The sequence below is a fragment of the Aptenodytes patagonicus genome, chromosome W (genome assembly GCF_965638725.1).
Source record: "Aptenodytes patagonicus chromosome W, bAptPat1.pri.cur, whole genome shotgun sequence".
NCBI lineage: Eukaryota > Metazoa > Chordata > Aves > Sphenisciformes > Spheniscidae > Aptenodytes > Aptenodytes patagonicus.
Genome location: NC_134981.1, coordinates 39,411,116 through 39,436,090, shown reverse-complemented (window position 1 = coordinate 39,436,090; position 24,975 = coordinate 39,411,116). Strand labels below are relative to the sequence as shown.

Below are 24,975 nucleotides of genomic sequence, written 5' to 3'. Positions count from 1 at the left end.
GGCCTGTCGCTGGGATCGGAGTGGTCGCAGGGCGCGTTGCCCGGGTCTGAGTGGCCGCAGTGCGTGTCGTTTTACTGTCAGAGCCAGAGACCTTCCCTTCCCTTTGAGGGCACTGAATGGTGTTGAACAGGGCTCGGTAGGCATGGGCCAGGCCCCAGCACGTTGCAATGAGCTGCATCTCTCTGGAGTTGCCAGGGTGACAGCATACTTTTTCCAAATATTCTACTAACTTTTCAGGATTCTGCACTTGCTCAGGGGTGAAGTTCCAAAACACTGGGGGTGCCCATTGGCCTAGGTACTTGCCCATCTTGTCCCACACACCCTGCCACTCATAATTATTCAGCCTTGGGGCAGATCTCTGGATGATATTCTTAAATTGCTTACCAACTTTAGACAAAACCGAAACAGTATTCCCAAGAAGTATTAATAGAAGTATCTTAACTGCCCAAGGATGTTCAAAATACTGAAAAATTACTGTAATGAAGGAGGAAACATCATAGAAGAAGGTAGTGACCCTGCCATTCTGTATTTCCTCCGTAAAAAAACTCTCAGAAAAGTTACTGCAATTGCTAGTTGTCTCCACGAAATGATCTCCGTGGTACAGTAACGGCTTCATTGCGAAGTTTACATACCACACTAACGTCAAGGTCAATGTTCTAAAAACAAACCTCACAAGCGAGACATTACTATTCACTGCAGACCACAGCAAACTGCAAAACCCAACACCAATCTTTAACATGTACAGCAGGAAAAAGAGCGCGATGCAGATTATACAAATCAATATCGAGAACAGAGAAACCAACATTGTGACCCACAACTACTAACAGATATAAGTTCTTTAATACACTCCGGTTAACCTGTTATTATCTCAAACCCTTCGAGCCCCACGTTGGGCGCCAAAAAGGACTGTCGTGGTTTAACTTCAGTCGGCAACTAAGCACCACGCAGCCGCTCGCTCACTCCCCCCCACCCGGTGGGATGGGGGAGAGAATTGGAAGAGCACAAGTTAGAAAAACTCGTGGGTTGAGATAAAAACAGTTTAATAATTGAAATAAAATGATAATAATAATAATATGATAATAATAATAATAATACACAAAGCAAGTGATGCACAGTACAATTGCTCACCACCCGCCGACCGATGCCCAGCCAGTCCCCGAGCAGCGGCCCCCCCGGCCAGCTTTCCCCAGTTTATGTACTGAGCATGACGTCACATGGTATGGAATGTCCCTTTGGCCAGTTTGGCTGTGCCCCCTCCCAGCTTCTTGTGCACCTCCAGCCTTCTCAGTCGGTAGAACATGGGAAGCTGAAAAGTCCTTGGCTAGTGTAAGCATTACCTAGCAACAACTAAAACATGGGTGCGTTATCAACTTTGTTCTCATCCTAAATCCAAAACACTGTACCAGCTACTAGAAAAGAAATTAACTCTATCCCTGCCGAAACCAGGACACCAGTGTGGTTTAGTATACATGAAACATAATTAAGCTTCCCTTGCAGTAAACATCAAGGAATCTGACAGATTTGTTCTCTTCTGAGGTGTGTGTTGTTTTTTTTTTTTTGTCTTGTCTGCTTGCCAAGATTCATTTTGGAAAAAACAAGAAAAAAAATTTTTTTAAAAAATTCTAAACACTCTTCCCTTGTGAATAAAGGCCTTGTTCTAAAAGTGTTTTGTGTCTGTTTTGTTTGGATTGTTTGGGGTTTTTTTCCTTTTTTTGGATGATATTACATAATGCTCTGCACTGCAATTTGTAGATATTTTGTGTGTGATGTTATGTGAAACTGAACTTCAGTACGAATGTCTGTAAATAAAATAACGAAAGAAGGTACAGTTTAAAGGAATAAATTATTGAATTTCAGATGCAAAAAATAGTTCCTGTTGAAATTAAATGATTCACAAAATTTTATACATCATTGCCACTTTGTATTATTAATCTTGATAATATGAGTTATCATTAAGTACTTTTGTGACCAAGGGAACAATTATTCCGTTACAGAACATGGAACTACTTATGGAGGTTAATAGTTCTTTGCAATTTTTACTTAATCTGTCTTTAAAAGGAAGGCATACCTTTAGTTTTCCTTTGTCATGTGTACTAAGTGTAGAGATGTAAAACAGTTTTCTTTTGCGCTGCCTATATTTGTATGTATGTATCAATAAGCTGCTAGAAGACTTATTTTCTTCAAGTGCTCTGCATAAAAAAAAATATTAAAAAATTCAGTGTTTTATGAACAACTTCACTTTATGAAGGTGATTAATTTCATCTGTGAGGCTGCAAAAATATATGCATGTGGTTTATTTTAAACATATGAAGAAAAAATTATTTAATTTCAAGGATTGACCAGTGTGTAAATTCCAGCAGCTGAGTGTGTATTTTCAGGAAGAGATCTTTGGTATGATATCACACTGCTATCATATTTTAAAAATCAAATTTTAAATTTAAAAAGTTTTGCTCTCCAGAAATTTGATTAAGCATTTTGCAAATCTTAGGAAGTCGATGTAGTTAATATCGGTTGCAAATCAAGCCAAATCTCTTTGTGTCGCTGCTTCACTTTCTTTCCTCCCCATGTCACAAGCTACCAGCCTATTTTGAGAATAATTTGCTTCTGACATAGAAAGACACAACCTCATTATAAATGTGAATCTCCCTAGATGAGCTGCTTTTTTTTTTTTTTTTTGTAAGACTGAATAGTTAGGGAATCAGTTCTGTGATACATGAAGCATTTGTGTAATGTTCATACTACCCCTGTTAAAGTAGGACTATAATGAAAGAATGAAACATGAAACTATGACATCAGTTTAACATTTTTTTTTTTCCCTAACATGTCTTTGAGTTTTGGATTATTCCATTTTGTTCCTGTTTTTAATTAGAGAACATTATTAGGTAGTACGAATAGTAGAGTTTTATATAGATAGAAAACAGTATTAACAATGCAATATACTGCAATATAACAGTACCTACTTCTCTAGCAGAGAAGTGCTATGACTAGCATAATATTTCCAGTCCAATTTTGTTCTTGTGCAAGATTGAGAAGTTTCTCACAGTGTTGTAATATTAGCTAGCTTCTACATGTGATCAAATTCCAGCAGCTCACTTAAGAATTAGAAATGGATTAAGAAAACTTAATGAAGTCTGCTTTGAAATAATCATCCTTAACTTAAAGAATGCTTAAAAAATTTGACCAACATCTCTCTCTGTGTTTCTCTTAGCTGCTTATCAAAGAGAATTACTTTCAAAGGGCGTTTGCTTTTCAGCCTGTTTCCTCTTTAATACAGCAGTAGATGTAACGCTGATTTTAATTTCTTACTAAAGAAAGAATTTGTTACAAAAATTGGATTGACTTAACTGCAGAATTGCATAGATAGTGTTCAGGCACTGTTTATTCCTGTCACTGTAGACGATAGAGTGTTTTTGAAGTGGATAATAGTTGATTTGCCATCCTTATATTTGAACAGTTGAATTTATGAGTAACATGTGGAACATAGCCTTGATATCTAACTCAAGGTCTAACTGCCACGTCCTCTTAAATTCTTCTTCAAATTTAACACTTGATAATTGCTAGGTAGATGGCTGGAATTCTTGTTATTTCTTAAGGTTGGGTTTTATGTGTGTGGGTGGTGGGGTTTTTTGTTTGTTTTAAGTTGGCAGCTCTATATCCATCTATCAGCCCATGTCCACTTTTAGTTTATGGAAGCTTGTATTCTTATAATATTTCCTTCCTGCTATAGTTGTGAAGCAACTGTAAGAACTTTGGTGTTACTAGTGCATTTTGATTTGTCTTTAATATGCTTTTGTTATGACTTTTTTTAATACCTTGAAAATATTGACTTGAAGGTAGAAAATAGAGGATTGTGAATGATAACATCTAAAGATGAAATAGTTGTGACCTAAGGATGACTCTAGTATTTTAACGAGTACAGTATGGTCTGTAATAAAAAAAAAAAAACCTCTCAAAAATGTTTTATTTTTTAAATCAACTAACACCTCAAATATAACTTAATCTATGTACAGTAATATTTTGAAATTTAAATGTTAAAGTTAAATTTGCCCAGCTAACACAAGATTCTGACATACATTGGTGCAAACACTTGTAGTTCTGAATCTTTTTCATCCCAGGCCATGTCTAGATTGGCATTGGAATTGGCACCCTCCAAAAGACCTTTCTAGTGTTTCAGAGCTCTGCTTTGAGTGAGGCAGTATGGACTTGAATACACCCTAAACTGGCTACATCAACTGGTGGCTCAGCCTAAACCCAGATGGATCTGGTTTTGGCTTCATCACTGAGTGTTCTAGAAGTGCAGATGGCCCGAGGAGCCAGTCGGTATTTACTTCTGGTTTGACAGCTATAGTTAAGTTTTAACTAGACTTTCTCCAGCACAGCAAGATGACTTTTATAATGTGTCTGTGTATTGGCAAGCTGGTTTTGTGTATTTGTCTGCTTTTGATCTCTTTCCATCTTAGGAATTTAAAGGTCTCGTGCTTGTCAATCTGGAGGTATGAACAGTTTTCCATAATAAAGAAAGAAGGAATTATAGTTAATAAACTACAGTTGACAAACCAAACTTTTAATCCACCTAAATTTGGAAAAATATCTGTTCCTGTGATTGGAAATTTTATTGGTCTCGGTAGAAGCTGCAGTGTGACCAGCCCAGTTTATAGGCGAAGCTCCTGTCACTGACTTAACGCTCCATTAGTGACAAAGATTGCCTAGGGTATTTGAGACTGAAAATCACTTCCTATTAAGACCTGGTTTTAGTTTCATGAGTCTTGATCTAACAGATAATTTTGGGTGCCACTTTGTGTGGGGTGTCTTCCTCAGCTTACTTTTTTTGCAAGTGATAGTAAAGTAGTTGGCCACTATTCAAAAATGTATTGGAAAAAGAACATTTAGCAAGTTAAGCTCACTGTATGTTAATAAACAATCTAATGTTTTGTGGGTTGGGTTTTTTTCCTGTGGGTTGGTTTTTGGGGTGTTTTTTGTGGGTTGGTTGTGGTTTGGTTTTTTGGGGTTTTTGTTTTTTTTTTTTTTTTAAATGTTTGGAACTTGCACTTAAATTGTTTGAGAGGACAAAATGTGATCACAGCTCCTGTTCTACTATAATTGTAAAAACCTGTTAACCTTTAGTCATAATCTTTTGAAAATAGCTTTTTGCACACCTTTGGTATGAATTTGATTAGTGTGGTAGCTAAATTCTTATTATCCAGTGTGCTTGGATTGAGACTCGGTTTGTCTTGAATAACTACTGTTCTTTCTTACCACTGTCTTTCTGGTTACTGGAATTGAGAGCAATAAGCGAGTCTTGAAATGTGCTGTCAATTCTTCCTCTGATGGTCCACAAGCAAGTTTGAGGAAGAAGCAGCAGATTAATTTACACGTAAAGTTTCAGGAAGAGAAAGTGAGGAGGGGAGTGGTTGGAATACTGGCAGGGGAACAGAGGCAAAATGTTCTGTGCCCATTAGAACACTTCCATCTAAATAGACCTTGAGTTTCTACATCCTTCTGCTGTATACTATTTCCCTTATAGACAGATTTTTTTTTTTTTAATATAATTGTGCTTGTGCTTCTCCTGCAGACTTGGAATACTCCTTCAGTCTGTCTGCTTTTCCAGGAATCTGGGAAGGGGGATGTAAGAAGGGAGGAATGTAAGAAAGGGTAAAGGTTCTTGCAGTTCTCGGTGGAAGTAGCAGCTTCTATTCTCTCTTAGAAGTGGTGTGGATTTGTTTATTCAGGATGTTGAGAGTCAGGTATTTTCTATATGTCAGTCTTTGGCCTGTGTAAAATAAAGTTAATATTTTAATGCAGTTCAAGAGGTCACAGAGCAGGGTCTATGGGGAGTTCATTTCTAGCCATCCAGGTGGCTTGAAGTGTAAGTTGGAATATTCTCTTGGAAATGCTTAAACAGCTTTTTCAGTTTGGATGTTTTGAACCTCTTGGGAAATGGGCACTGAAAGACCCATTCTGCAGTGCTCCGCTACCTTGTGTGGAGCTCCGGTTGAAGATCTCTTCCTAGCTGAGGGCTTTATGATGATACATAAAATGCATCTGACTTCATTTTTTCAGTGTCTATACCATAAAAAAAACCATTATCTTATTTCTTAAACTGTCAGCAAAGATGCCAAGAACTAACAAGACGTGAAAGCTGAACTAAGAGTTTTAGATGATACAGTGGTATCAATTTAGGGGTTTTTTTTCTTATTATTTTTTTAAAGCCAAGTTAAACTTATGTGTTCAGTTTGTGTCCATGGGGAAGTTGTGCTGGTTAAATCCACTCAGATTCTAAACCTGTTTTCTACCGTTGCAAAATAGGTTTTCTCTAGATAGCTGTCTTTCTTACTTGACTTTGTGCAGAACATGACTGAAGCACACTAACAGGACTGTATACAAAAATCTTACTTTGATGTTTCTTTGTAGGCCCAACTTTGTAGAAATTAGGGAGCCGTAGGTTAAATTGGATTGATACAGCCTAGTGTAAACCAAAGATTTGAATGAGCTTCTTAAGTCACTGTAATTGTATTAGAATCATAGAATCATTTAGGTTGGAAAAGACCTTTAAGATCGAGTCCAACTGTAAACCTAACACTGCCAAGTCTACCACTAAACCATATCCCTAAGTGCCACATCTACATGTCTTTTAAACATTGTTGAAATAAATTTTAAATATTGTTGAAAAAAAAAACAAAAACAACAAAGGTGGAAACTCTGTAGGATAAGGTTGTTTTATTCTGTGAATCAGTTTGAGCTTACCCAGAATGAGTCACTTCTTTAATTGAAATAAATGTTTAATACTGGGATTTGTATCTAGTTAGCTAAATCACAGTGAAATCACACCTTGTGACTAAATGAGTGTCTTTCTTTTAAGACTGTTTGAGATGGAAATGCAGGCTTGTTTTTGTACACTGCATCCCAGAATTCTCTGCAAGCATGTGTGTTTCTGGATAGTGCTGAGTTACTGGTGACTACTTGAAACTTAAGTGATATGTTCTGTTCTTTTCTTTAGGTGGTTTTGTTGTTGTTGCTGACAAGTTCAGGGAAACGATGGAAGAAGTTGAAAATGCAATCTGTGCTTTTAAAGAGGAATAGAGGCAAATTTTTTTAGCTGAAGCACGTATAGACATAAAAAGTGCTTTCATATGACTTAAAGTAGTTAGACAATGAAAACTTAACATTAATCATGTAAACTATTCTCTTGATTTCTCTCTTTTGCTGTGGTATGTAAATCAAAACTCAAACGATTAGAATCGTGATAAACAGCCTTTGTGACAGGCTGTTTATATAGCTGCTGCAGTGATCAAGTGCCTAGGAACCAGAGGAATGCATACGTACCCTGAAGGGGAAGAAGTAGTGGTAGAAGAAGTTACCACTCTTCCCATCAAAGGTTAATCATAAAAGTCACATAACAGAAATGTCCTTTCTCTAACATAAGAGATCCTAGGATAAACCTTCTGTGATCATCACTTGGAGCTCTGTTACACATCATGAGGACTTTTTGATCTACGCTTAAGTAATGTGACTTCCTTCAAGGTAAAGTTTCAACTCTTGATGTAAATGTGGAGTCTTTTGACTTGGGAAAAGGGTCACATTTATTTAGTTCTGTTGTCAAATAAGACAAGTTTTCCCAGTTTTTTTTTTTTTTTTTGTTCTGCTTTCAGCAGTCATACAGTGATTGATAAAATGTTTATTACTTTTTGTTGTATATTAAGCTCTTTCAGAAAGTGGTTAAATATGCTTAACTCTGAAAGTGAATGCTAGGTGATACCATTTCAGAACTGCATTTATATGTGATGCTTCAACTGACTATGCAGGTGCTGAACTTGTCACTTCGTCAATTTTTTACAAGGGACATCAGTATCCTTTTAATTGGGGTATGTTTCTGGAATTCACTTAATTTTTAAAGTTATTTCTCATTCTGACTAGCTGTTTGCAATTCAAGAAAGTAGGGAAGAGCACTACTAAGCTATTACATGAGATAAGAAGTACAAGTAGCCTGCAATAAAAGAGTAAAACCAACTTCACCGAAAGTGAGATGATGCGCATAAACTGAAAGATGAAAGATGGGTCTTTTTCATTAAATAAATGTTTCCCCTTTAGATTTGAACTTGTATGTACGCAGGAAGCTTTAAAAAAAAAAAAAATAGAGAGAGAGAGACATGACATCAATGTGTTAGAATCATCTGGTTAGAAATGAGCTGTTTTCACTTCCCATTTAGGATTTCAGATGAGCATTCTATTTTTAAATTCAAGAATTGCAGCTATAACTTTAGCAATCTGCTTCTAATCCTGAAGCTCTAGGGAGCATTTATTGCATGCACGTTAACAACAAAGTTCTTTTATTTGGAGAAGGAGATAAAGCTTCCCTTTGGAGATTATGTAGTAGTGAGGACACTGAAGAGTCATGTTGTTCTTTGTGGACCTGAGACTGTGTTTCTCCTAGGAGCCAGTGTGTAAACTCTGGGATTAAAGACCAGAAGTCATGTAAATAAATAGACAAAATAAGTCTTAAATCAGTTATAGCAATACAGTTAAAAATCCAGCATTTGAAAATTACCGATGATGAGATTTGGTTGATAAGAGTTCAGTAGTACAAGAAAAGTTTTAAAACATTACACAAAAATTGAGCAGCTAAAGGGAATAATAGATTCTGATTTCATTGAAGTACTTTATTTTTAATCACACTTTTTAATGGTAGCTGTCATGTAAGAAGGGAATTGAGGTAACCCACTAACAGCATACCTGCACTTGGGTCTCGTACTGCCATTTCTACTTTGGTAATGAATTGTAAACTACAGTCTAAAAGGCAGATGCTGGGGATGAATCCTTCCATCTAGCAACGAGAAGCTGAGTTCTGCTTAACTGAAGAGCTGTCCTCATTGTAGCACATTTTTATTTGCAGCAGGCCATAACAGCTATGTACCAGTAGGCTTACAACTGTTTTATGGGTGAAGGATTTCCACATCTGTGCCTTTTTTTAAAATTTATTTTGTAGTTTGCATAAGCACATTTGACACAGATTAAATTGTGCCCATTGCCTCGTCCTGTCACTGGACACGATTGAAAAGAGCCTGGCTCCGTCGTCTTTGCACCCTCCCTTCAGGTATTTGCACACATTGATGAGATTCCCCCTGAGCCTTCTCTTCTCTAAGCTAAACAGTCCAAGCAATCTCAGCCTTCCCTCATAGGAAAGATGCTCCAGTCCCTTAATCATCTTCGTGGCCCTGTGCTGGTCTCTCTCCATTATGTCCATGTCTCTCTTGTACTGGGAAGCCCAGAACTGGACACGGTACTCCAGGTGTGGCCTCACCAGTGCTGAGTAGAGGGGAAGGATCACCTCCCTTGACCAGCTGGCAACAAACCCAGGAATGTGAAAGCACAAAAGTATCTGAAATTAGTAAGCAGGATCCGAGACTGAAAAGAAATCTTCAAGAAAAGCCAGAGGGCAAAGAGGATGAGGCGAAAGAAAGGAGAAATACAGAGAAAAAAGACAAAGAGGAACATAAGACATACATTGGTGCCTGGGGTTGTGTCGCAGGAGAAGAGTCAGAGACACTCAGACAGATCTGATCTAGTAGTTAGTTTATTGGATTTTAATAAGTAAATTTAGGTATGTAAAATATTTAATAAGTACAGATGGATTGGCAGTCAATACTCTACTATTTACTACACTTAAAGTTAGGATATGTATGGGATACAAAGATCATCGCTTAAGCTTACTGTACATATCTTAAATGTTACATGCATGCAAAAAATGTCACTTACCAACCCATCGATGTCTGGTGTCAGGTAAGGGATCTCTCAGCCTCGAGGGGTAACCTTGAGAGGCGTCCCTACTCAAGGGGAGATCACCGCCACGCAGCCAGCTGCTACGGAGGGAGAGCTCAACGGACCCTGATGGCTGCAGATATTTATAGCGTAAAGCAGTTGATTCGTAGTCAGATTTTCTGCTGTGTTAATGCAGTTTCAGCCGTTTATCAGCTCCGTCTCCAGCCAAACCATTCTTTTGGGGTTTGGTGCTGAGTTCTCACTGATAGCCTCACACAATAGGATTAACTTAACTTTGGTTAGGCCTACTTGCTGAGCCTCTGCCTGGACCAAAGTTCAGTTAGTTCAAACAGGAGGAGTGCATCTGTCACAGGTTGTTCCTCCCCAGGTGCAGGACTTGGCACTTCCCCTTGTTGAACTGCATGAGGTTCCTGTCAGCCCATTTCTCCAGCCTGTTGAGGTCTCTCTGGATGGCAGCACGACCCTCTGGCATATCAGCCACTCCTCTCAGTTTTGTGTCATCAGCAAACTTGCTGAGGGTACATTCTGCCCCATCATTCAGATCATTGATGAAGATGTTAAACAGGATTGGTCCCAGTATTGACCCCTGGGGTACACCACTAGTTACTGGCCTCCAACTAGACTTCCATGGTTTCCAGAATTAGCTACTCCATCACCTTCCCAGGGATCAAGGTAAGGCTGACCGACCTGTAGTTCCCTGGGTCCTCCTTCCTGCCCTTTTTGAAGATAGGAGGGACATTTGCTTTCCTCCAGTCTTCAGGCACTTCTCCCAGTCACCATGATCATTCAAAGATTATCGAGAGTGTCCTTGCGACAACATCTTCCAGCTCCCTCAGCACTCGTGGGTGCATCCCATCAGGGCCCGTGGACTTATTATGTCCAGTTTGCTTAAGTATTCCCTGACCTGATCCTCTTCCACCAAGGGTACGTCTTCCTTGCTCCAGCCTTTCCCCCTGGTCTCTGGGACCTGGGATTCCTGAAGGCCGGTCTTGCTAGTGAAGACTGAGGCAAAGGCGGCATTCAGTACCTCAGCCTTTTCCATGACCTGTGTCACCAGGTGCCCTGCCTCATTCAGCAGTGGGCCCACGTTTTCCCTAGTCTTCCTTTTGTCACCTATGTACGTACAGAAGCCCTTCTTGTTGCCCTTGACATCACTTGCCAGATTTAACTCCAGGTGGTCTTTGGCTTTCCTAACCTCATCCTTGGATGCTTGGACAATGCTTCTGTATTCCTCCCAGGTTACCCGTCCTTGCTTCCACCCTCTGTATGCTTTTCGTGCTTGAGTTTGGCTAGGAGCTCCTTGTTCATCTACACAGGCCTCCTGGCGTTTTTGCCTGACTTTGTATTTGTTGGGATGGACTGCTTTTGAGCTTGGAGCAAGTGACCCTTGAATATTAACCAGCTTTCTTGGGCCCCCCTTCCCTCCAGGGCCTTATCCCATGGGACTCTTCCAAGAAGATCTTTGAAGAGGACAAAGTCTGCTCTCCTGAAGTCCAGGGTTGTGAGCTTGCTTTTTGCCCTGTTCCTTCCCCTCAGGATCCTGAACTCTAGCATCTCATGGTCACTGCAGCCAAGGCTGCCTTTGACCTTCACATCCCCAGTGAGCCCCTCGTTGTTGGTGAGTAATGAGGTCCAGCATAACACCTCTCCTCATTGGCTCCTCTATCACTTGGGTCAGGAAGTTGTCATCGATGCCCTCCAGGAACCTCCTGGATTGCTTATGTCCTGCTGTGTTGTTCCTCCAGCAGATATTGGGGTGGTTCAAGTCCCCCATGAGGACCAGGGCCTGTGAAAGTGAGGTTGCTCCTGTCTGCCTGCAGAGGGCCTCATCTGCTTGTTCTTCCTGGTCAGGTGGCCTGTAGCAGACACCTGCTACAATGCCACCCGTATTGGTCTGCTCTTTAATCCTTACCCATAAGCTCTCAGGTGTCTCCTCATCCATCCCCAGGCAGAGCTCCGTGCACTCCAACTGCTCTCTTACATAAAGGGCAACTCCCCCTCCTCATCTTCCCAGCCTGTCCTTCCTAAAGAGCCTGTATCCCTCCATTGCAGCACTCCAGTCATGGGAGCCATCCCACCACGTCTCCGTGATCCCAACAAGATCATAGCCCTGCAGCTGCACGCAGATCTCTAGCTCCTCATGTTTATTCCCCATACTGCGTGCGTTAGTGTACAGGCACTTCAGAGAGGCACCCCAGCATGTTGACTTCCTAGAAAGGGTTTTGGGGATTTCTCCATAATGGTGCCTTGTAGGCACTTCCTTGCTTACATGCAAATGCTGGAGGTGACCCTGCTTAAGCCCTGTTTTGTTGATTTTTGTGGTCCCTTCCTGTCACATCACCCCAGGCCCTTTGCTCGTCGACCCTGTCCGTCACTCCCTCACAGGGCTGTTGGTTACTCTCTCCCTCCCCCATCATTCTTAGTTTAAAGCCCTCCTTATGAGGTCAGCCCTCCTGTTGGCGAAAATAGCTTTGCCGTGCTTAGTGAGGTGGATCCTGTCTTTCCCAAGCAGACATTGATCTGCAAACAGGGTCCCATGGTCATAGAACCCCAAACCTTGTTGCCAACACCAGCTCCGCAGCCAACTATTTACCTGCATTATCAGCGCCCTGCTCCTCACACCCTTTCCCCTCACCGGCAGGAGGGAGGAGAACACCGCCTGGGCTCCCATGCCTCTGACTACCACCCCCAGAGCTCTGTAGTCGCTTTTGATACTGTCCAGGTTGCCCCTGGCTGTATCATTTGCGCCCACATGGAAGAACAGCAGGGGGTAGTAGTCAGAGGGTCAGATGAGCTTCGGCAGTCCCTCCACAACATCCTGGATCTGGGTCCCCGGCAGGCAGCAAACCTCTCTAGATGACAGGTCGGGTTGACAGATGGGTGCCTCTGTCCCCCTCAGCAGGGATGACTCGCTGCTTCTTCCTGGTGGTCTCGCATGGTTTGGGGTCAGGTGGCCCAGATCCTTTGCTTGAAGGCACATCTGGCTCCTCTTCAATTTTGCAGCCTAGGGCTTGGAGGGCTGCCTCTGCCATCTGAAGCTCCACCTGCACTGAAGCCTCTACCCTAGCAGGGACAGCTGCTCCAACACGTGCTGGGGAAAACTGCCCTGTGGCGAGTCACCACCATACCTGAGACTGTTTACGCTGGTACGAATTCAGCTGAGGTCCCCTTCTTTGAGCCTTTTTCACTTTGTTGGTATGACTATAAGATAGCAGTTTTTAATGCATGACGAACTGACTTCATTACACTTGTCATTAAAAAAAACCACTTTTGGTTGAAAGGTGGATGATGGAGGAAGTGGAGAATTGCAGGTGTTTTCTTCTGTTAAATGATAGTTCATTCCATGGAAGTTAGATTCAAAGACTTGTCTGATAGAAAAATTGCACACTGTAATTACATAGAAGCTTGTATCAGTCAAAGTACTTCAAATTTAGATGTTGCATATATGCAGAATGTATTTAAAGTTAGAAGTTAATGTGTTGATAAATTAACACTACAGTTGATGTACCACATTGCTTAGTGATCTTTTTTAGGGCTTTCAACATTATAACTATTTTTCTTCACTTAGTCTGGTGCAAATTTCCCTAATTTCCATGAGGATTTTTAGATTTGAAGCTGAAGCTGGGGGGAGGGGGAGAGAATTTAAGAACACCCTGGTGCTGATGAATTAGAGCACTCATTAGGCTTTTACCTTTGGATGTTGAGGAGTGAAGCAGTTGAGTTTTTGCAGTGCAGAAGCAGATTTGAGCCCTGGAAACCTGTACTTAGCTCTAGACAGTATGCGGTACACACTTCTCTGTACTACATGCTCAGATACCATGACACATTTAAAACAGGTCACATCTGAATCACTGAAATAAATGTTTGATTGGTAAAATAGTTTTGTACCTGAATTTTAGGTGGGAGAGGAATAGCTCCGTTAAAAATTTGCCTTTCATATTGTTTTAAGTATTTCATTCTGACTGTATTGAGTTAAATCAGTACTAGCTTAAAACTGTAAATTGTTTGTCCTTGTACATGTTGCAAAGTATTTTAAAACAATTCTATTTAGGAACAGATAGTATTACCAGGCAGGAATCTAGAGAGGAGAAAAAAAATCTGTTAACTCTGAGCACTTTTCCAGGGGAGTCATTTTTTTAAGATTTTTGAGAGCATGGAAGACAATTGTATGCTGGTATGAACAATATATTTCCACCAAATAAAAAATGGGTTGCTTTGTCATTACACCAGGACCCAGTTTGCTTGTGGTTTTCTTATTATTTTTTTTTCCTTTTCATTATGATAACAGGCTGAGGTTGGGAATATACTGAAAGGACACATACAAGTGCTGGTAATACTGCAAATGGTGTTGAATTAACAGGTTTTGATCTTGACTGGAGAATTATGATTTATAATGAATGTTTCAGCAAAGCAAATTAGTTGACTCTCTATTTTTCTTCCTTTTCCAGGCTCAAATTTGAATCGCTGTGGATTCAGAGGCTCTTCATATTTAGGGATGCCATTCAATCCATCCAAGGTTAGTTAAGTGTGCGTGGGGGAAAGATTTTCAATTAGGCAGTAAATGATTGTGTGTCTTTTTTATACTATTAACTACAGAATTGTGGAAAATCTGGGAAACAGGGTTTTTTGCACTGTTAGTATACTGAAACAATAGCAGAGATTTTAAAAAAACGTGCAGTACTCTTAAAATGGTACTGCTTGTGTTTCTGGGAGCAGTGACATACAAACTGTGGCTTGTCTCAGTGCACTTCTCTGATCTATAACTGGGGAGGGGAAACTTCTTCAGGTCAACAACTGTCTGTGGACCTGGAAGTGAAGGGCAGAACAGCTCTGTATCAGGTGGTACAGCACATGCTGTTCTTCAGTGTTCCTCTTCCTTTGATGAAACACGGGGTGTTTGATTGTACCTGGTATCCATTCAAACATAGGCAAGGCTCTGCTCATCCCAGTCTGTGGTGGAAGACCATAAGAGAGGATGCTTTTAAGCCCATGGAACTGAGGTTCAAGAGAATTAAGTCTGTATAGGAAAAGAAATTTCCCTTAATACAGGGGAGAAAGGAGGTGAACAGAGGCTGCTAAAGATGATACAGAAGGCCTGATAGGGTTGGAAGATGGAAATAGGGGCCAGTGTGCAGGAAGGATTGTGAAAAAGGTGCAGAAGTTCTGTGCTGTGTTTGAGAATGAAAAGGCAGATCTCCTCACTAAAGAGTGGATGAAACATCTGAAAGAGCCCTAAATTATGACCAAGTATTTGATTTTTCTAGAGGACAGATAACAAGAAAATTTTAGATATGAGTTTATGAATACTGGGATATGAAATTGAAAGCGAGGATGGATATCTGATATGGTTATGACTGTAGATGAGTGTAAAAATGCTTGAACTAGCTTGATTATGAAGGTAGTACAGCATCTTGTTTTGACCTCATTTTTATTTACTCTAACAGCACAGCTTTATGTTTCTGAGTAGCTTGTGGGAATGTTAATCTACACTAGAGTAATAACCGCTTACTGCCCGTCCTGGTTTTGGCAGGGACAGAGTTAATTTCCTTCCTAGTAGCTGGTACAGTGCTGTGTTTTGGATTTAGGATGAGAACAATGTTGATAACACACAGATGTTTTAGTTGTTGCTAGGTAGTGCTTACACTAGTCAAGGACTTTTCAGCTTCCCATGCTCTACCGACTGTGAGAAGGCTGGAGGTGCACAAGAAGCTGGGAGGGGGGCACAGCCAAACTGGCCAAAGGGACATTCCATACCATGTGACGTCATGCTCAGTACATAAACTGGGGAAAGCTGGCCGGGGGGGGGGGGGGCCGCTGCTCGGGGACTGGCTGGGCATCGGTCGGCGGGTGGTGAGCAATTGCACTGTGCATCACTTGCTTTGTGTATTATCGTTATTATTATTATTATTGCATTATTATTTTTGTTATTTTATTTCAATTATTAAACTTTTTATCTCAACCCACGAGTTTTTCTCACTTCTACTCTTCCAACTCTCTCCCCCATCCCACCGGGGGGGAGTGGGGGGAGTGAGCGAGTGGCTGTGTGGTACTCAGTTGCCAACTGAGGTTAAACCACAACAATCCTTTTTTTGGTGCCCAACGTGGTGCTCGAAGGGTTTGAGATAATAACAGATTAACAGGAGCGTATTAAGGAATTTATATCTGTTAACAGTTGTGGGTCACAGTGTTGGTTCCTCTGTTCTCGATATTGATTTGTCTAATCTGCATCGTGCTCGTTTTTTTGCTCTACATGTTAACGATTGGTGTTGGTTTTTGCAGTTTGCTGTGCTCTGCAGTGATTGGTGATGTTCCGCTTGGGAGGTTTATTTTTAAAACATTGACCTTGGTCTTAATTTGGTATGTGAATTTCGCAATGAAGCCATTACTGTACTACGGATACCACTTTGTGGAGACAACTAGCAATTACAGTAACTTTTCTGAGAGTTTTTTTACAGAGGAAATAGAAGAAGGTAGTGACACTGCCATTCTCTATGATGTTTCCTCCTTCATTACAGTAACTTCTCAGTATTTTGAACATCCTTGGGCAGTTAAGATACTTCTATCAGTATTTCTTTGGAATATTGTTTTGGTTTTGTCTAAAGTTGATAAGCAATTTAAGAATATCATCCAGGGATCTGCCCCAAGGCCGAATAGTTATGAGTGGCAGGGTGTGTGGGACAAGATGGGCAAGTACCTAGGCCAATGGGCACCCCCAGTGTTTTGGAACTTCACCCCTGAGCAAGTGCAGAATCCTGAAGAGTTAGTAGAATATTTGGACAAAGTATGCTGTCACCCTGGCAACTCCAGAGAGATGCAGATCATTGCAACGTGCTGGGGCCTGGCCCATGCCTACCGAGCCCTGTTCAACACCATTCAGTACCCTCAAAGGAAGAGAAGGTCTCTGGCTCTGACAGTAAAACGACAGGCCCTGCGGCCACTCAGACCCCGGCAACACGCCCTGTGGCTGAACCAAAAAGCCAACCTGTGCCGGTATCAGTTGCCCCTGTACACAAGAAGAAATCTTGGAAGCGGAAGTCGGCTCGTTTAGTAAGGGAGGAAGAAGCTTCTTCTCAAAGGGAGCCAGAGGAAGAAGTGGATGAGGCAGACTACCCTGGAGAAGGGCCATCACGAGAACAGGAGGAGGAGGGCCGGCAACTGCTCGGGGAGGAAGAAGAGGAAGAATTCATGAAAGAGGCAGTGACCACCCGATCTCTATCCCTGAGTGAGCTGCGAGATATACGAAAAGATTTCAGCCGTCGTCCAGGCGAACATATTGTCACCTGGCTGCTCCGATGCTGGGATAATGGAGCCAGTAGCCTGGAATTAGAGGGTAGGGAAGCCAAGCAGCTGGGATCCCTTTCTAGGGAAGGGGGCATTGACAAAGCGATTGGAAAAGGGACACGAGTCCTCAGCCTCTGGAGGCGACTCCTGTCAGGGGTGACGGAAAGGTATCCCTTCAAGGAAGATGTTATATCTCACCCAGGCAAGTGGACCACCGTGGAGAGAGGTATTCAGTTCCTGAGAGAATTAGCTGTGCTGGAGGTGATTTATGGTGACCTGAGCAATGAACAGCTATCCAAAGATCCAGACGAAGTCAAGTACACACGACCCATGTGGCGGAAGTTTGTAAGGAGCGCACCATCGTCAAACGCCAATTCATTGGCAGTGATGACCTGGAAAGATGGAGAGGAACAAACAGTGGATGAATTGGCTGGTCAACTCCGGCAATACGAGGAAAGTCTCTCTTCCTCCCTCATCTCGGCTGTGGAGAAACTGTCCCGGGAGATCCAGCAACTCAGAGAGGATAGGTCCTACTCCCCACCTGTATGGACCAATATCTCGGCTATTAGGAGTCAGCGTTCTTTTGCTCAAGAGAGAGAATATAAAGGGTACACACCACGGGCCACCCTATGGTTTTACCTGCGTGACCACGGAGAGGACATGAGGAAGTGGGATGGGAACCCTACCTCAGCCCTAGGGGCATGGGTACGTGAGTTGCAAGGGAAAACAATCACAGAAAGAAGTTCTTCCAGGAAAATTGCTGCTCCAGTTTCCAGCGGGCAGTTCCCCAGAGAGAGTAGAAGGGCTGATGTTATTCCTGATGTTAACGAAGAAACTTCTGACTCGTATGTACAAGAAGTGAGAAATGAGTACTGTGATGAGGATTAGAGGGACCCTGCCTCCAGCCAGGGGGAGGAAAGGGACAACCGGGTTTCCTGGACTGTGTGGATTCGGTGGCCTGGCACATCGGACCCACAGGAGTACAAGGCTATGGTAGACACCGGTGCACAGTGTACCCTAATGCCATCAAGCTATATAGGGGCAGAACCCATCTGTATTTCTGGGGTGATGGGGGGATCCCAACAGCTAACTGTATTGGAGGCTGAAGTGAGCCAAAGTGGGAATGAGTGGCAGAAGCACTCCATTGTGACTGGCCCAGATGCTTCGTGCATCCTTGGCGTAGACTACCTCAGGAGAGGGTATTTCAAGGACCCAAAAGGGTACCGGTGGGCTTTTGGTATAGCTGCCTTGGAGACGGAAGAAATTAAACAGCTGTCCACCTTGCCTGGTCTCTCGGAGGACCCCTCTGTTGTGGGGTTGCTGAAGGTCGAAGACCAACAGGTGCCAATCGCTACCCCCATGGTGCACCGGCGGTAATATCGCACCAACTGAGACTCCCTGATTCCCATTCATGAGCTAATTCGTCGACTAGAGCCAAGGAGTGATCAGCAAGACTCGCTCACCCTTTAACAGTCCCATATGGCCAGTGCGGAAGTCTAATGGAGAGTGGAGACTAACAGTAGACTATCGTGGCCTAAATGAAGTCACGCCACCGCTGAGTGCTGCTGTGCCGGTCATGTTAGAACTTCAATACGAACTGGAGTCAAAGGCAGCCAAGTGGTATGCCACAATTGATATCGCTAATGCGTTTTTCTCAATCCCTTTGGCAGCAGAGTGCAGGCCACAGTTTGCTTTCACTTGGAGGGGCGTCCAATACACCTGGAACTGACTGCCCCAGGGGTGGAAACACAGCCCCACCATTTGCCATGGACTGATCCAGACTGCACTGGAACAGGGTGAGGCTCCGGAACACCTGCAATACATTGATGACATCATCGTGTGGGGCAACACAGCAGGAGAAGTTTTTGAGAAAGGGAAGAAAATAGTCCAAATCGTGCTGAAGGCCAGTTTTGCCATAAAACAAAGTAAGGTCAAGGGACCTGCACAGGAGATCCAGTTTTTAGGAATAAAATGGCAAGATGGACGTCGTCAGATCCCAAAGGATGTGATCAGCATCACGTCACGTAGATGCTCACGTACCCAAGAGTCAGGCCACTGAAGAACATCAAAACAACCAGCAGGTGGATCAGGCTGCTAAGATTGAAGTGGCTCAGGTGGATCTGGACTGGCAACAGAAGGGTGAATTATTTCTAGCTCGGTGGGCCCATGCCACCTCAGGTCACCAAGGAAGAGATGCAACATACAGATGGGCTCGTGATCGAGGGGTGGACTTGACCATGGACACTATTGCGCAGGTTATCCATGAATGTGAAACATATCCCGTGCCCCATGCCACTGCCCGGAACACTCTCCTGGGCCTTGAAAAGCAAGTCCTATGGCGACATGGCACCCCAGAAAGAATTGAGTCAGACAATGGGACTCTTTTCCAAAACAACCTCATAGACACCTGGGCCAAAGAGCACGGCATTGAGTGGGTATATCACATTCCCTATCATGCACCAGCCTCTGGGGAAATTGAACGATACAATGGACTGTTAAAGACTACGCTGAGAGCAATGGGTGGTGGGACGTTCAGACATTGGGATACACATTTAGCAAAGGCCACCTGGTTAGTCAACACGAGGGGATCTGCCAATCGAGCTGGCCCTGCCCAGTCAGAACTTTTACGTACTGTAGATGGGAATAAAGTCCCTGTAGTGCACATAAAAAATATGCTGGGGAAGACAGTTTGGGTTATTCCTGCCTCGGGCAAAGGCAAACCCATCCGTGGGATTGCTTTTGCTCAAGGACCTGGGTGCACTTGGTGGATAATGCGGAAGGATGGGGAAGTCCGATGTGTACCTCAAGGGGATTTGATTTTGGGTGAGAATAGCCAATGATCTGTATTATGTGATGTTAAGTGCTACATAATATTATATGCCATACTAATGATATTGCAATAAGAATCCCCCAGATTAATGAGGAATGAACTTCGATGAAACCAAGCAAAGCACAGCGATGATGGTACCAGAACTGACTTCTACGTGAAACAATCCAACACCACATACCATCTCCATTTTTCCTGCCCTGGAAGATTATTACGACAGATGGAGCCCAAGTCATGGACTAAATGAACTCACCGAATATTTTAGAGGGATGGCCCATAGACTAAGGGAATGATATCTCTGTGTGTGTGTGTATATTTTTTTTTATATATATATATATATATATATATAAAAAAAGGAAAAGGGGTGGTGATTAATGGAAAGGTATTGGAAAATAAGGGACTTGGGCATGACGTAGATGGTATAGAATAAGGGTTGGATACTGTCGTGGTTTTGGCAGGGATAGAGTTAATTTCCTTCCTAGTAGCTGGTACAGGGCTGTGGTTTGGATTTAGGATGAGAACAATGTTGATAACACACGGATGTTTTAGTTGTTGCTAGGTAGTGCTTACGCTAGCCAAGGACTTTTTCAGCTTCCCATGCTCTACTGACTGAGAAGGCTGGAGGTGCACAAGAAGCTGGGAGGGGGCACAGCCAAACTGGCCAAAGGGACATTCCATACCATGTGACGTCATGCTCAGTACATAAACTGGGGAAAGCTGGCCGGGGCGGGGGGGGGGCGGGGGCGCTGCTCGGGGACTGGCTGGGCATCGGTCGGTGGGTGGTGAGCAATTGCACTGTGCATCACTTTGTTTATTATTATTATTATATTATTACTGTTGTTATTATTCTATTTCAGTTAATAACTGTTTTTGTCTCAACCCACAAGTTTTCTCACTTCTACTCTTCCAATTCTCTCCCCCATCCCACCGGGGGGGGTGGGGGGAGTGAGCGAGCGGCTGTGTGGTACTCAGTTGCCGAGTGAGGTTAAACTACGACAACAAATTTAATGACTTCCCATTTAATTTTTTACCTCTTTATATGCAAAAAAAAGTATTTTTTTTCTTTTTTTGTCTGGAATGTCTAGTTCTTCTAAATGATGTCCCGTCAAAGAAACCCTGTTATTCAGGCCCAGGTGTGTTAGTTGAATTAGCGTGTGAAGTATATATTGTTATGTGTAGGTAAAACATAATATGTGATGAGTTGTATCATGACAAGCTTGAAATAATTCCATGGAGCTTAGAGCAGACTAGGAGATAAAGTGAATTCTAGTGCACTTAAAATTTGAACAAATTATATTTGTTTTACAGTAAAAAAAAAATAAAAAAGCATGTATGGTGAACAAAGATCTGTTAGGCCCTCAAAAACTCCCATGTGAAACTGCATCTCGGCCTTTGTGAGTATGCCTTGTAATAATTTGTTTATATGATCTCATACTTGATTCTGAATCTTCTGTGTTTAATTTAATTGTATTGAAATATTTTGTAGTTTGCTAGTCGGGTAGAGCACAAAGTTTTATACACCTCTGGGGTTGCTGAAATCCTGTATTTGGAAAAACAGTATGCTACCCACACATGTTGAAATGTTTGCATGGAAAAGGAAGAGGAGATAAAATTTGTACATTGTCTAGATACTGTAGTGATTGATACTGTTTGTTGGGGGGCTGTTATTTTGTATCATGAGCATACAGTATATGTGCTTATAACACTTCTGCAATCTGTTTTTATTGCAGCGAATGATAGTGTAAAAGAAATACCTGCATTCACACAAAAAATAAAGACCCAGTTATTTTAATATGTTTATAGGCTACCAAAGCTTTGCAGACAATATGGATGTGTGTGTATATAGAAAAGTATAATTTAAAGAAAGCAGGAATTTTCAGTTACTTTGTGTTGACACGGTGTGAAAAATTGCCACTTAAAGGGGAATATTCTTTTGAGATTTACAGATGCCTTAGAAAATTTATTGAATATCCAAGCACCTTCGTAGTAGTTAAGACCTTTGGATAGAATTTCTGTAACCATGGTTTTAAAAACTCAAGCCTGAATTTCCTTAGCGTAATTCTCATTTGCTTAGTAAATATAATCTTCCTCTGGAAATAGAATTTTCAAAATTAAAATTGAACTGTTTCACTATATCTACTCCGCTCTTGTGAGACCCCACCTGGAGTACTGCATCCAGCTCTGGGGGTCCCCAGAGCATCAAGAAAAAGAAGAAATCTTCAAGGAGAAAGAGAATTCAGAAAAAATGCTCAAGAAAAAGTCTTTGTCGTGAAGAAGCTCAGAAGCAAAAAGCAGAAGAAAGGAAAAGACCTTATTGTGGCCTTTCGATACTTAAAGGGGGCTTATAAGGAAGATGGAGAAAGACTTTTTACCAGAGCCTGTAGCGACAGGACAAGGAGCAACGGTTTTAAATTGACAGAGGGTAGATTTAGATTGGACATAAGGAAGACATTTTTTACAATGAGGGTGGTGAGACACTGGAACAGGTTGCCCAGAGAAGTTGTGGACGCCCCATTCTTGGAAGTGTTCAAGGTCAGGTTGGATGGGGCTTTGAGCAACCTGATCTAGTGATCATCTAGGTTGGACCTGGATGATCTTTAAAGGTCCCTTCTGACCCAAACCATTCTATGATTCTCTGTTTGGAAACTTAGTTTTCTTCATAGTTGCTGATTGACCTACTGTGACTTTTTGTAGGCAGTTGGTACTAAATGTCGAAGAACCTTTCCAGATTTTTTTGATCTGCTAATGTGTGTCGTGTATTTCATTTGACAAAATATGTGAGAAGAAGTTTTAGCTACTGAGCTGGGACGCTGAGAATCCTTTTAGAGCCAGAATTGGATTTTCAGGAGAGACTCGCTTTGTTTAAAAGTAAATTAATTGATTACATGAAACTGAATACTTTTCTGTGACAGAGCAAGTTTGTATCACTCTCTCTCTCTCTCTCTCTATATATATATATATGGTTTTTTAGAGTGAAAATCTACATTTCAAATGTGTTGATACATCACAAGGGTTAAGCTGCTTATAATAAAATTATGGTATGATAGGCCAAGTTGTTCCTTCAGAGATTAGAGCCTGTCATCCACCCAAGAAAAACTTGTTTCACGACTGCAATAGTTCTCCAACCCATTTGAGTATGCAGTTGTCCTCCATCTATGGGGTGCCCCATGGGGAAGTGTGTCTGGGACCAGGGAGCATGCAGGGGAAGAGAGAGTGATGGGAGCACTGGGCTCAGGGACAGGAGTGGGAGCCAGCTATGACTGCTGAGATTTTTGCCCCGCTTCTTGACAGAGACCCTGGGGCCAGAAATGAGGGAGAGGAGGGGCAGCTCTCAGCACTCCCCTGTTCCCCTTCTCTGTTGCGTAGCTAGAGCTTTTTCAGTGCTGTTGCAGCCACTTTCACCTTGTTTTGTGCCTGCCTACCGCAATGTGATTCCCTAGTGTGAGAACAGTGGGCAATAGGTATTTTTATCCTAGCTTCTTATTTCAAATAATGTTTTCTGGCTTGGGAAACAAGCATGATTTGGCCTGAAAAATACTGTGTATCCATAACATAATCTCATTTAACTTGTTTTTGTACTGCTTTTTGCATGTGTTTTTAGTATGAATCGCAAAATAAAAATGGCGATTGACATAATCCTAGTAAAATGTGCTTTAAAAACTTGTCCGTCTTTGCTGCTCAGTACAGAAATAGCTCTTTTATCCTCTTTAAAAGAAAAAAAAAAGTCATCTTCCAGTTGCTCCAAATTGATCCATCCTAAGTACCATCCTAAGTATCCAAAGTCATCTTGTTACATGTGGTTTGTGTTGTCATGCATTGGTACAGTCCAGGATGTACCTATAAAATATCACAAGGAAAAATAATAATTTTAGGACAGCTGTATCAATCTCCCTCCTTTTTGTGTTTTGTACCATGTAACTAGTCAACATTTAACTCTCATTTTAGCTTCCTAGTTGACTTTATTTGTTATGCAAATAGTTTGTTTAAACTCTGATTATTTTTTATAATATAGATGAAAGTAGATGAGGGGCTAATTTGTTTTCCCTTTAACTGACAGAGAGATTGCCAATAATCCCTCACAGTACTTTCTACTTGTAGATCATTAGGTTCTAAAATCTTTGCGGGAGGAACCTGTAGAGGTATGGCTATTTAACAGAGAGTTCCCCCAGCTGCCAGAGAACTAATGCCCAGTAGTGTGTCAGGATAAACTTAGATATGGTTCAGCACATTTGATTCTTTTTGCTGAACTCTTGCATGAATATCAGTGTTGGCATAGTTCTGTTCCAAAGCTTCCTACTGATGAGCTGTTTACAAGGGTAGCAGAGCTGTGCAGTAATTTACTTTCATCCAGAAAAGTTGAGTGGGATGCGTTCAGTCTAACCATAATTAGTGAAGGGAAATGAACTTTGCTTACCTCTTTAATAATAAAAAATGAATACGTGATTGTAATATAAGTTCTTATGATGTGGGTTTTTTTCTTTCTTTCTTTCTTTCTTTCTTTCTTTCTTTCTTTCTTTCTTTCTTTCTTTCTTTTTTTTTCCCCTTAAGGGTCCTGGTATGTCTCATCCCTATGATAGTGGGCACATAGCAATGACTTACACAGGTCTTTCGTGTCTGGTTATTCTTGGAGATGATTTAAGTCGAGTAAATAAAGATGCCTTACTGGCAGGACTGAGAGCTCTCCAGCTGGAGGATGGAAGGTAAAAGATATAAAATATCTTACAACTCTCTGGAAGGTTAATAGAAAACCCAAGTGTAGAATTAAACATAATACACACTTTTATGAAAATAGTTGTATAATATTTTCTTTCTGTCAGAAAATATTTTGGTGGGGATAAGCAATAGAACAACATGCTAGTTTACAGGACCAAAGAACACTTTATGTCCAGAGTTGCTTTCATACTGGAGAATGATGATTGCTTACAGCTGTAAAAACATACTATTAGAAAGTTAATGGTTTGGCTTGTGTCTTGGGGATAGTTGTTTTGTTTGTTTCTTATATCTTTCAGATAAGTGAGTTTTTCTCTATTTGTATTCTCTGGTTTTGCAAGGCCCTGGTGGAGCACTAGTAAACGATGATGTTTGCTCTG

At 41.7% G+C, this 24,975-nt stretch overlaps 1 protein-coding gene across 1 annotated transcript in view; it reads left to right on the top strand.

The window, feature by feature from the left end:
• LOC143172020 (geranylgeranyl transferase type-1 subunit beta-like) overlaps positions 1 to 24,975 on the top strand; it is a 68,500-nt gene that overhangs the window by 26,503 nt on the left and 17,022 nt on the right. The window contains 2 exon segments of the mRNA XM_076361235.1: positions 14,226 to 14,293; positions 24,434 to 24,585. Coding sequence (XP_076217350.1) covers positions 14,226 to 14,293; positions 24,434 to 24,585 — 220 coding nt within the window.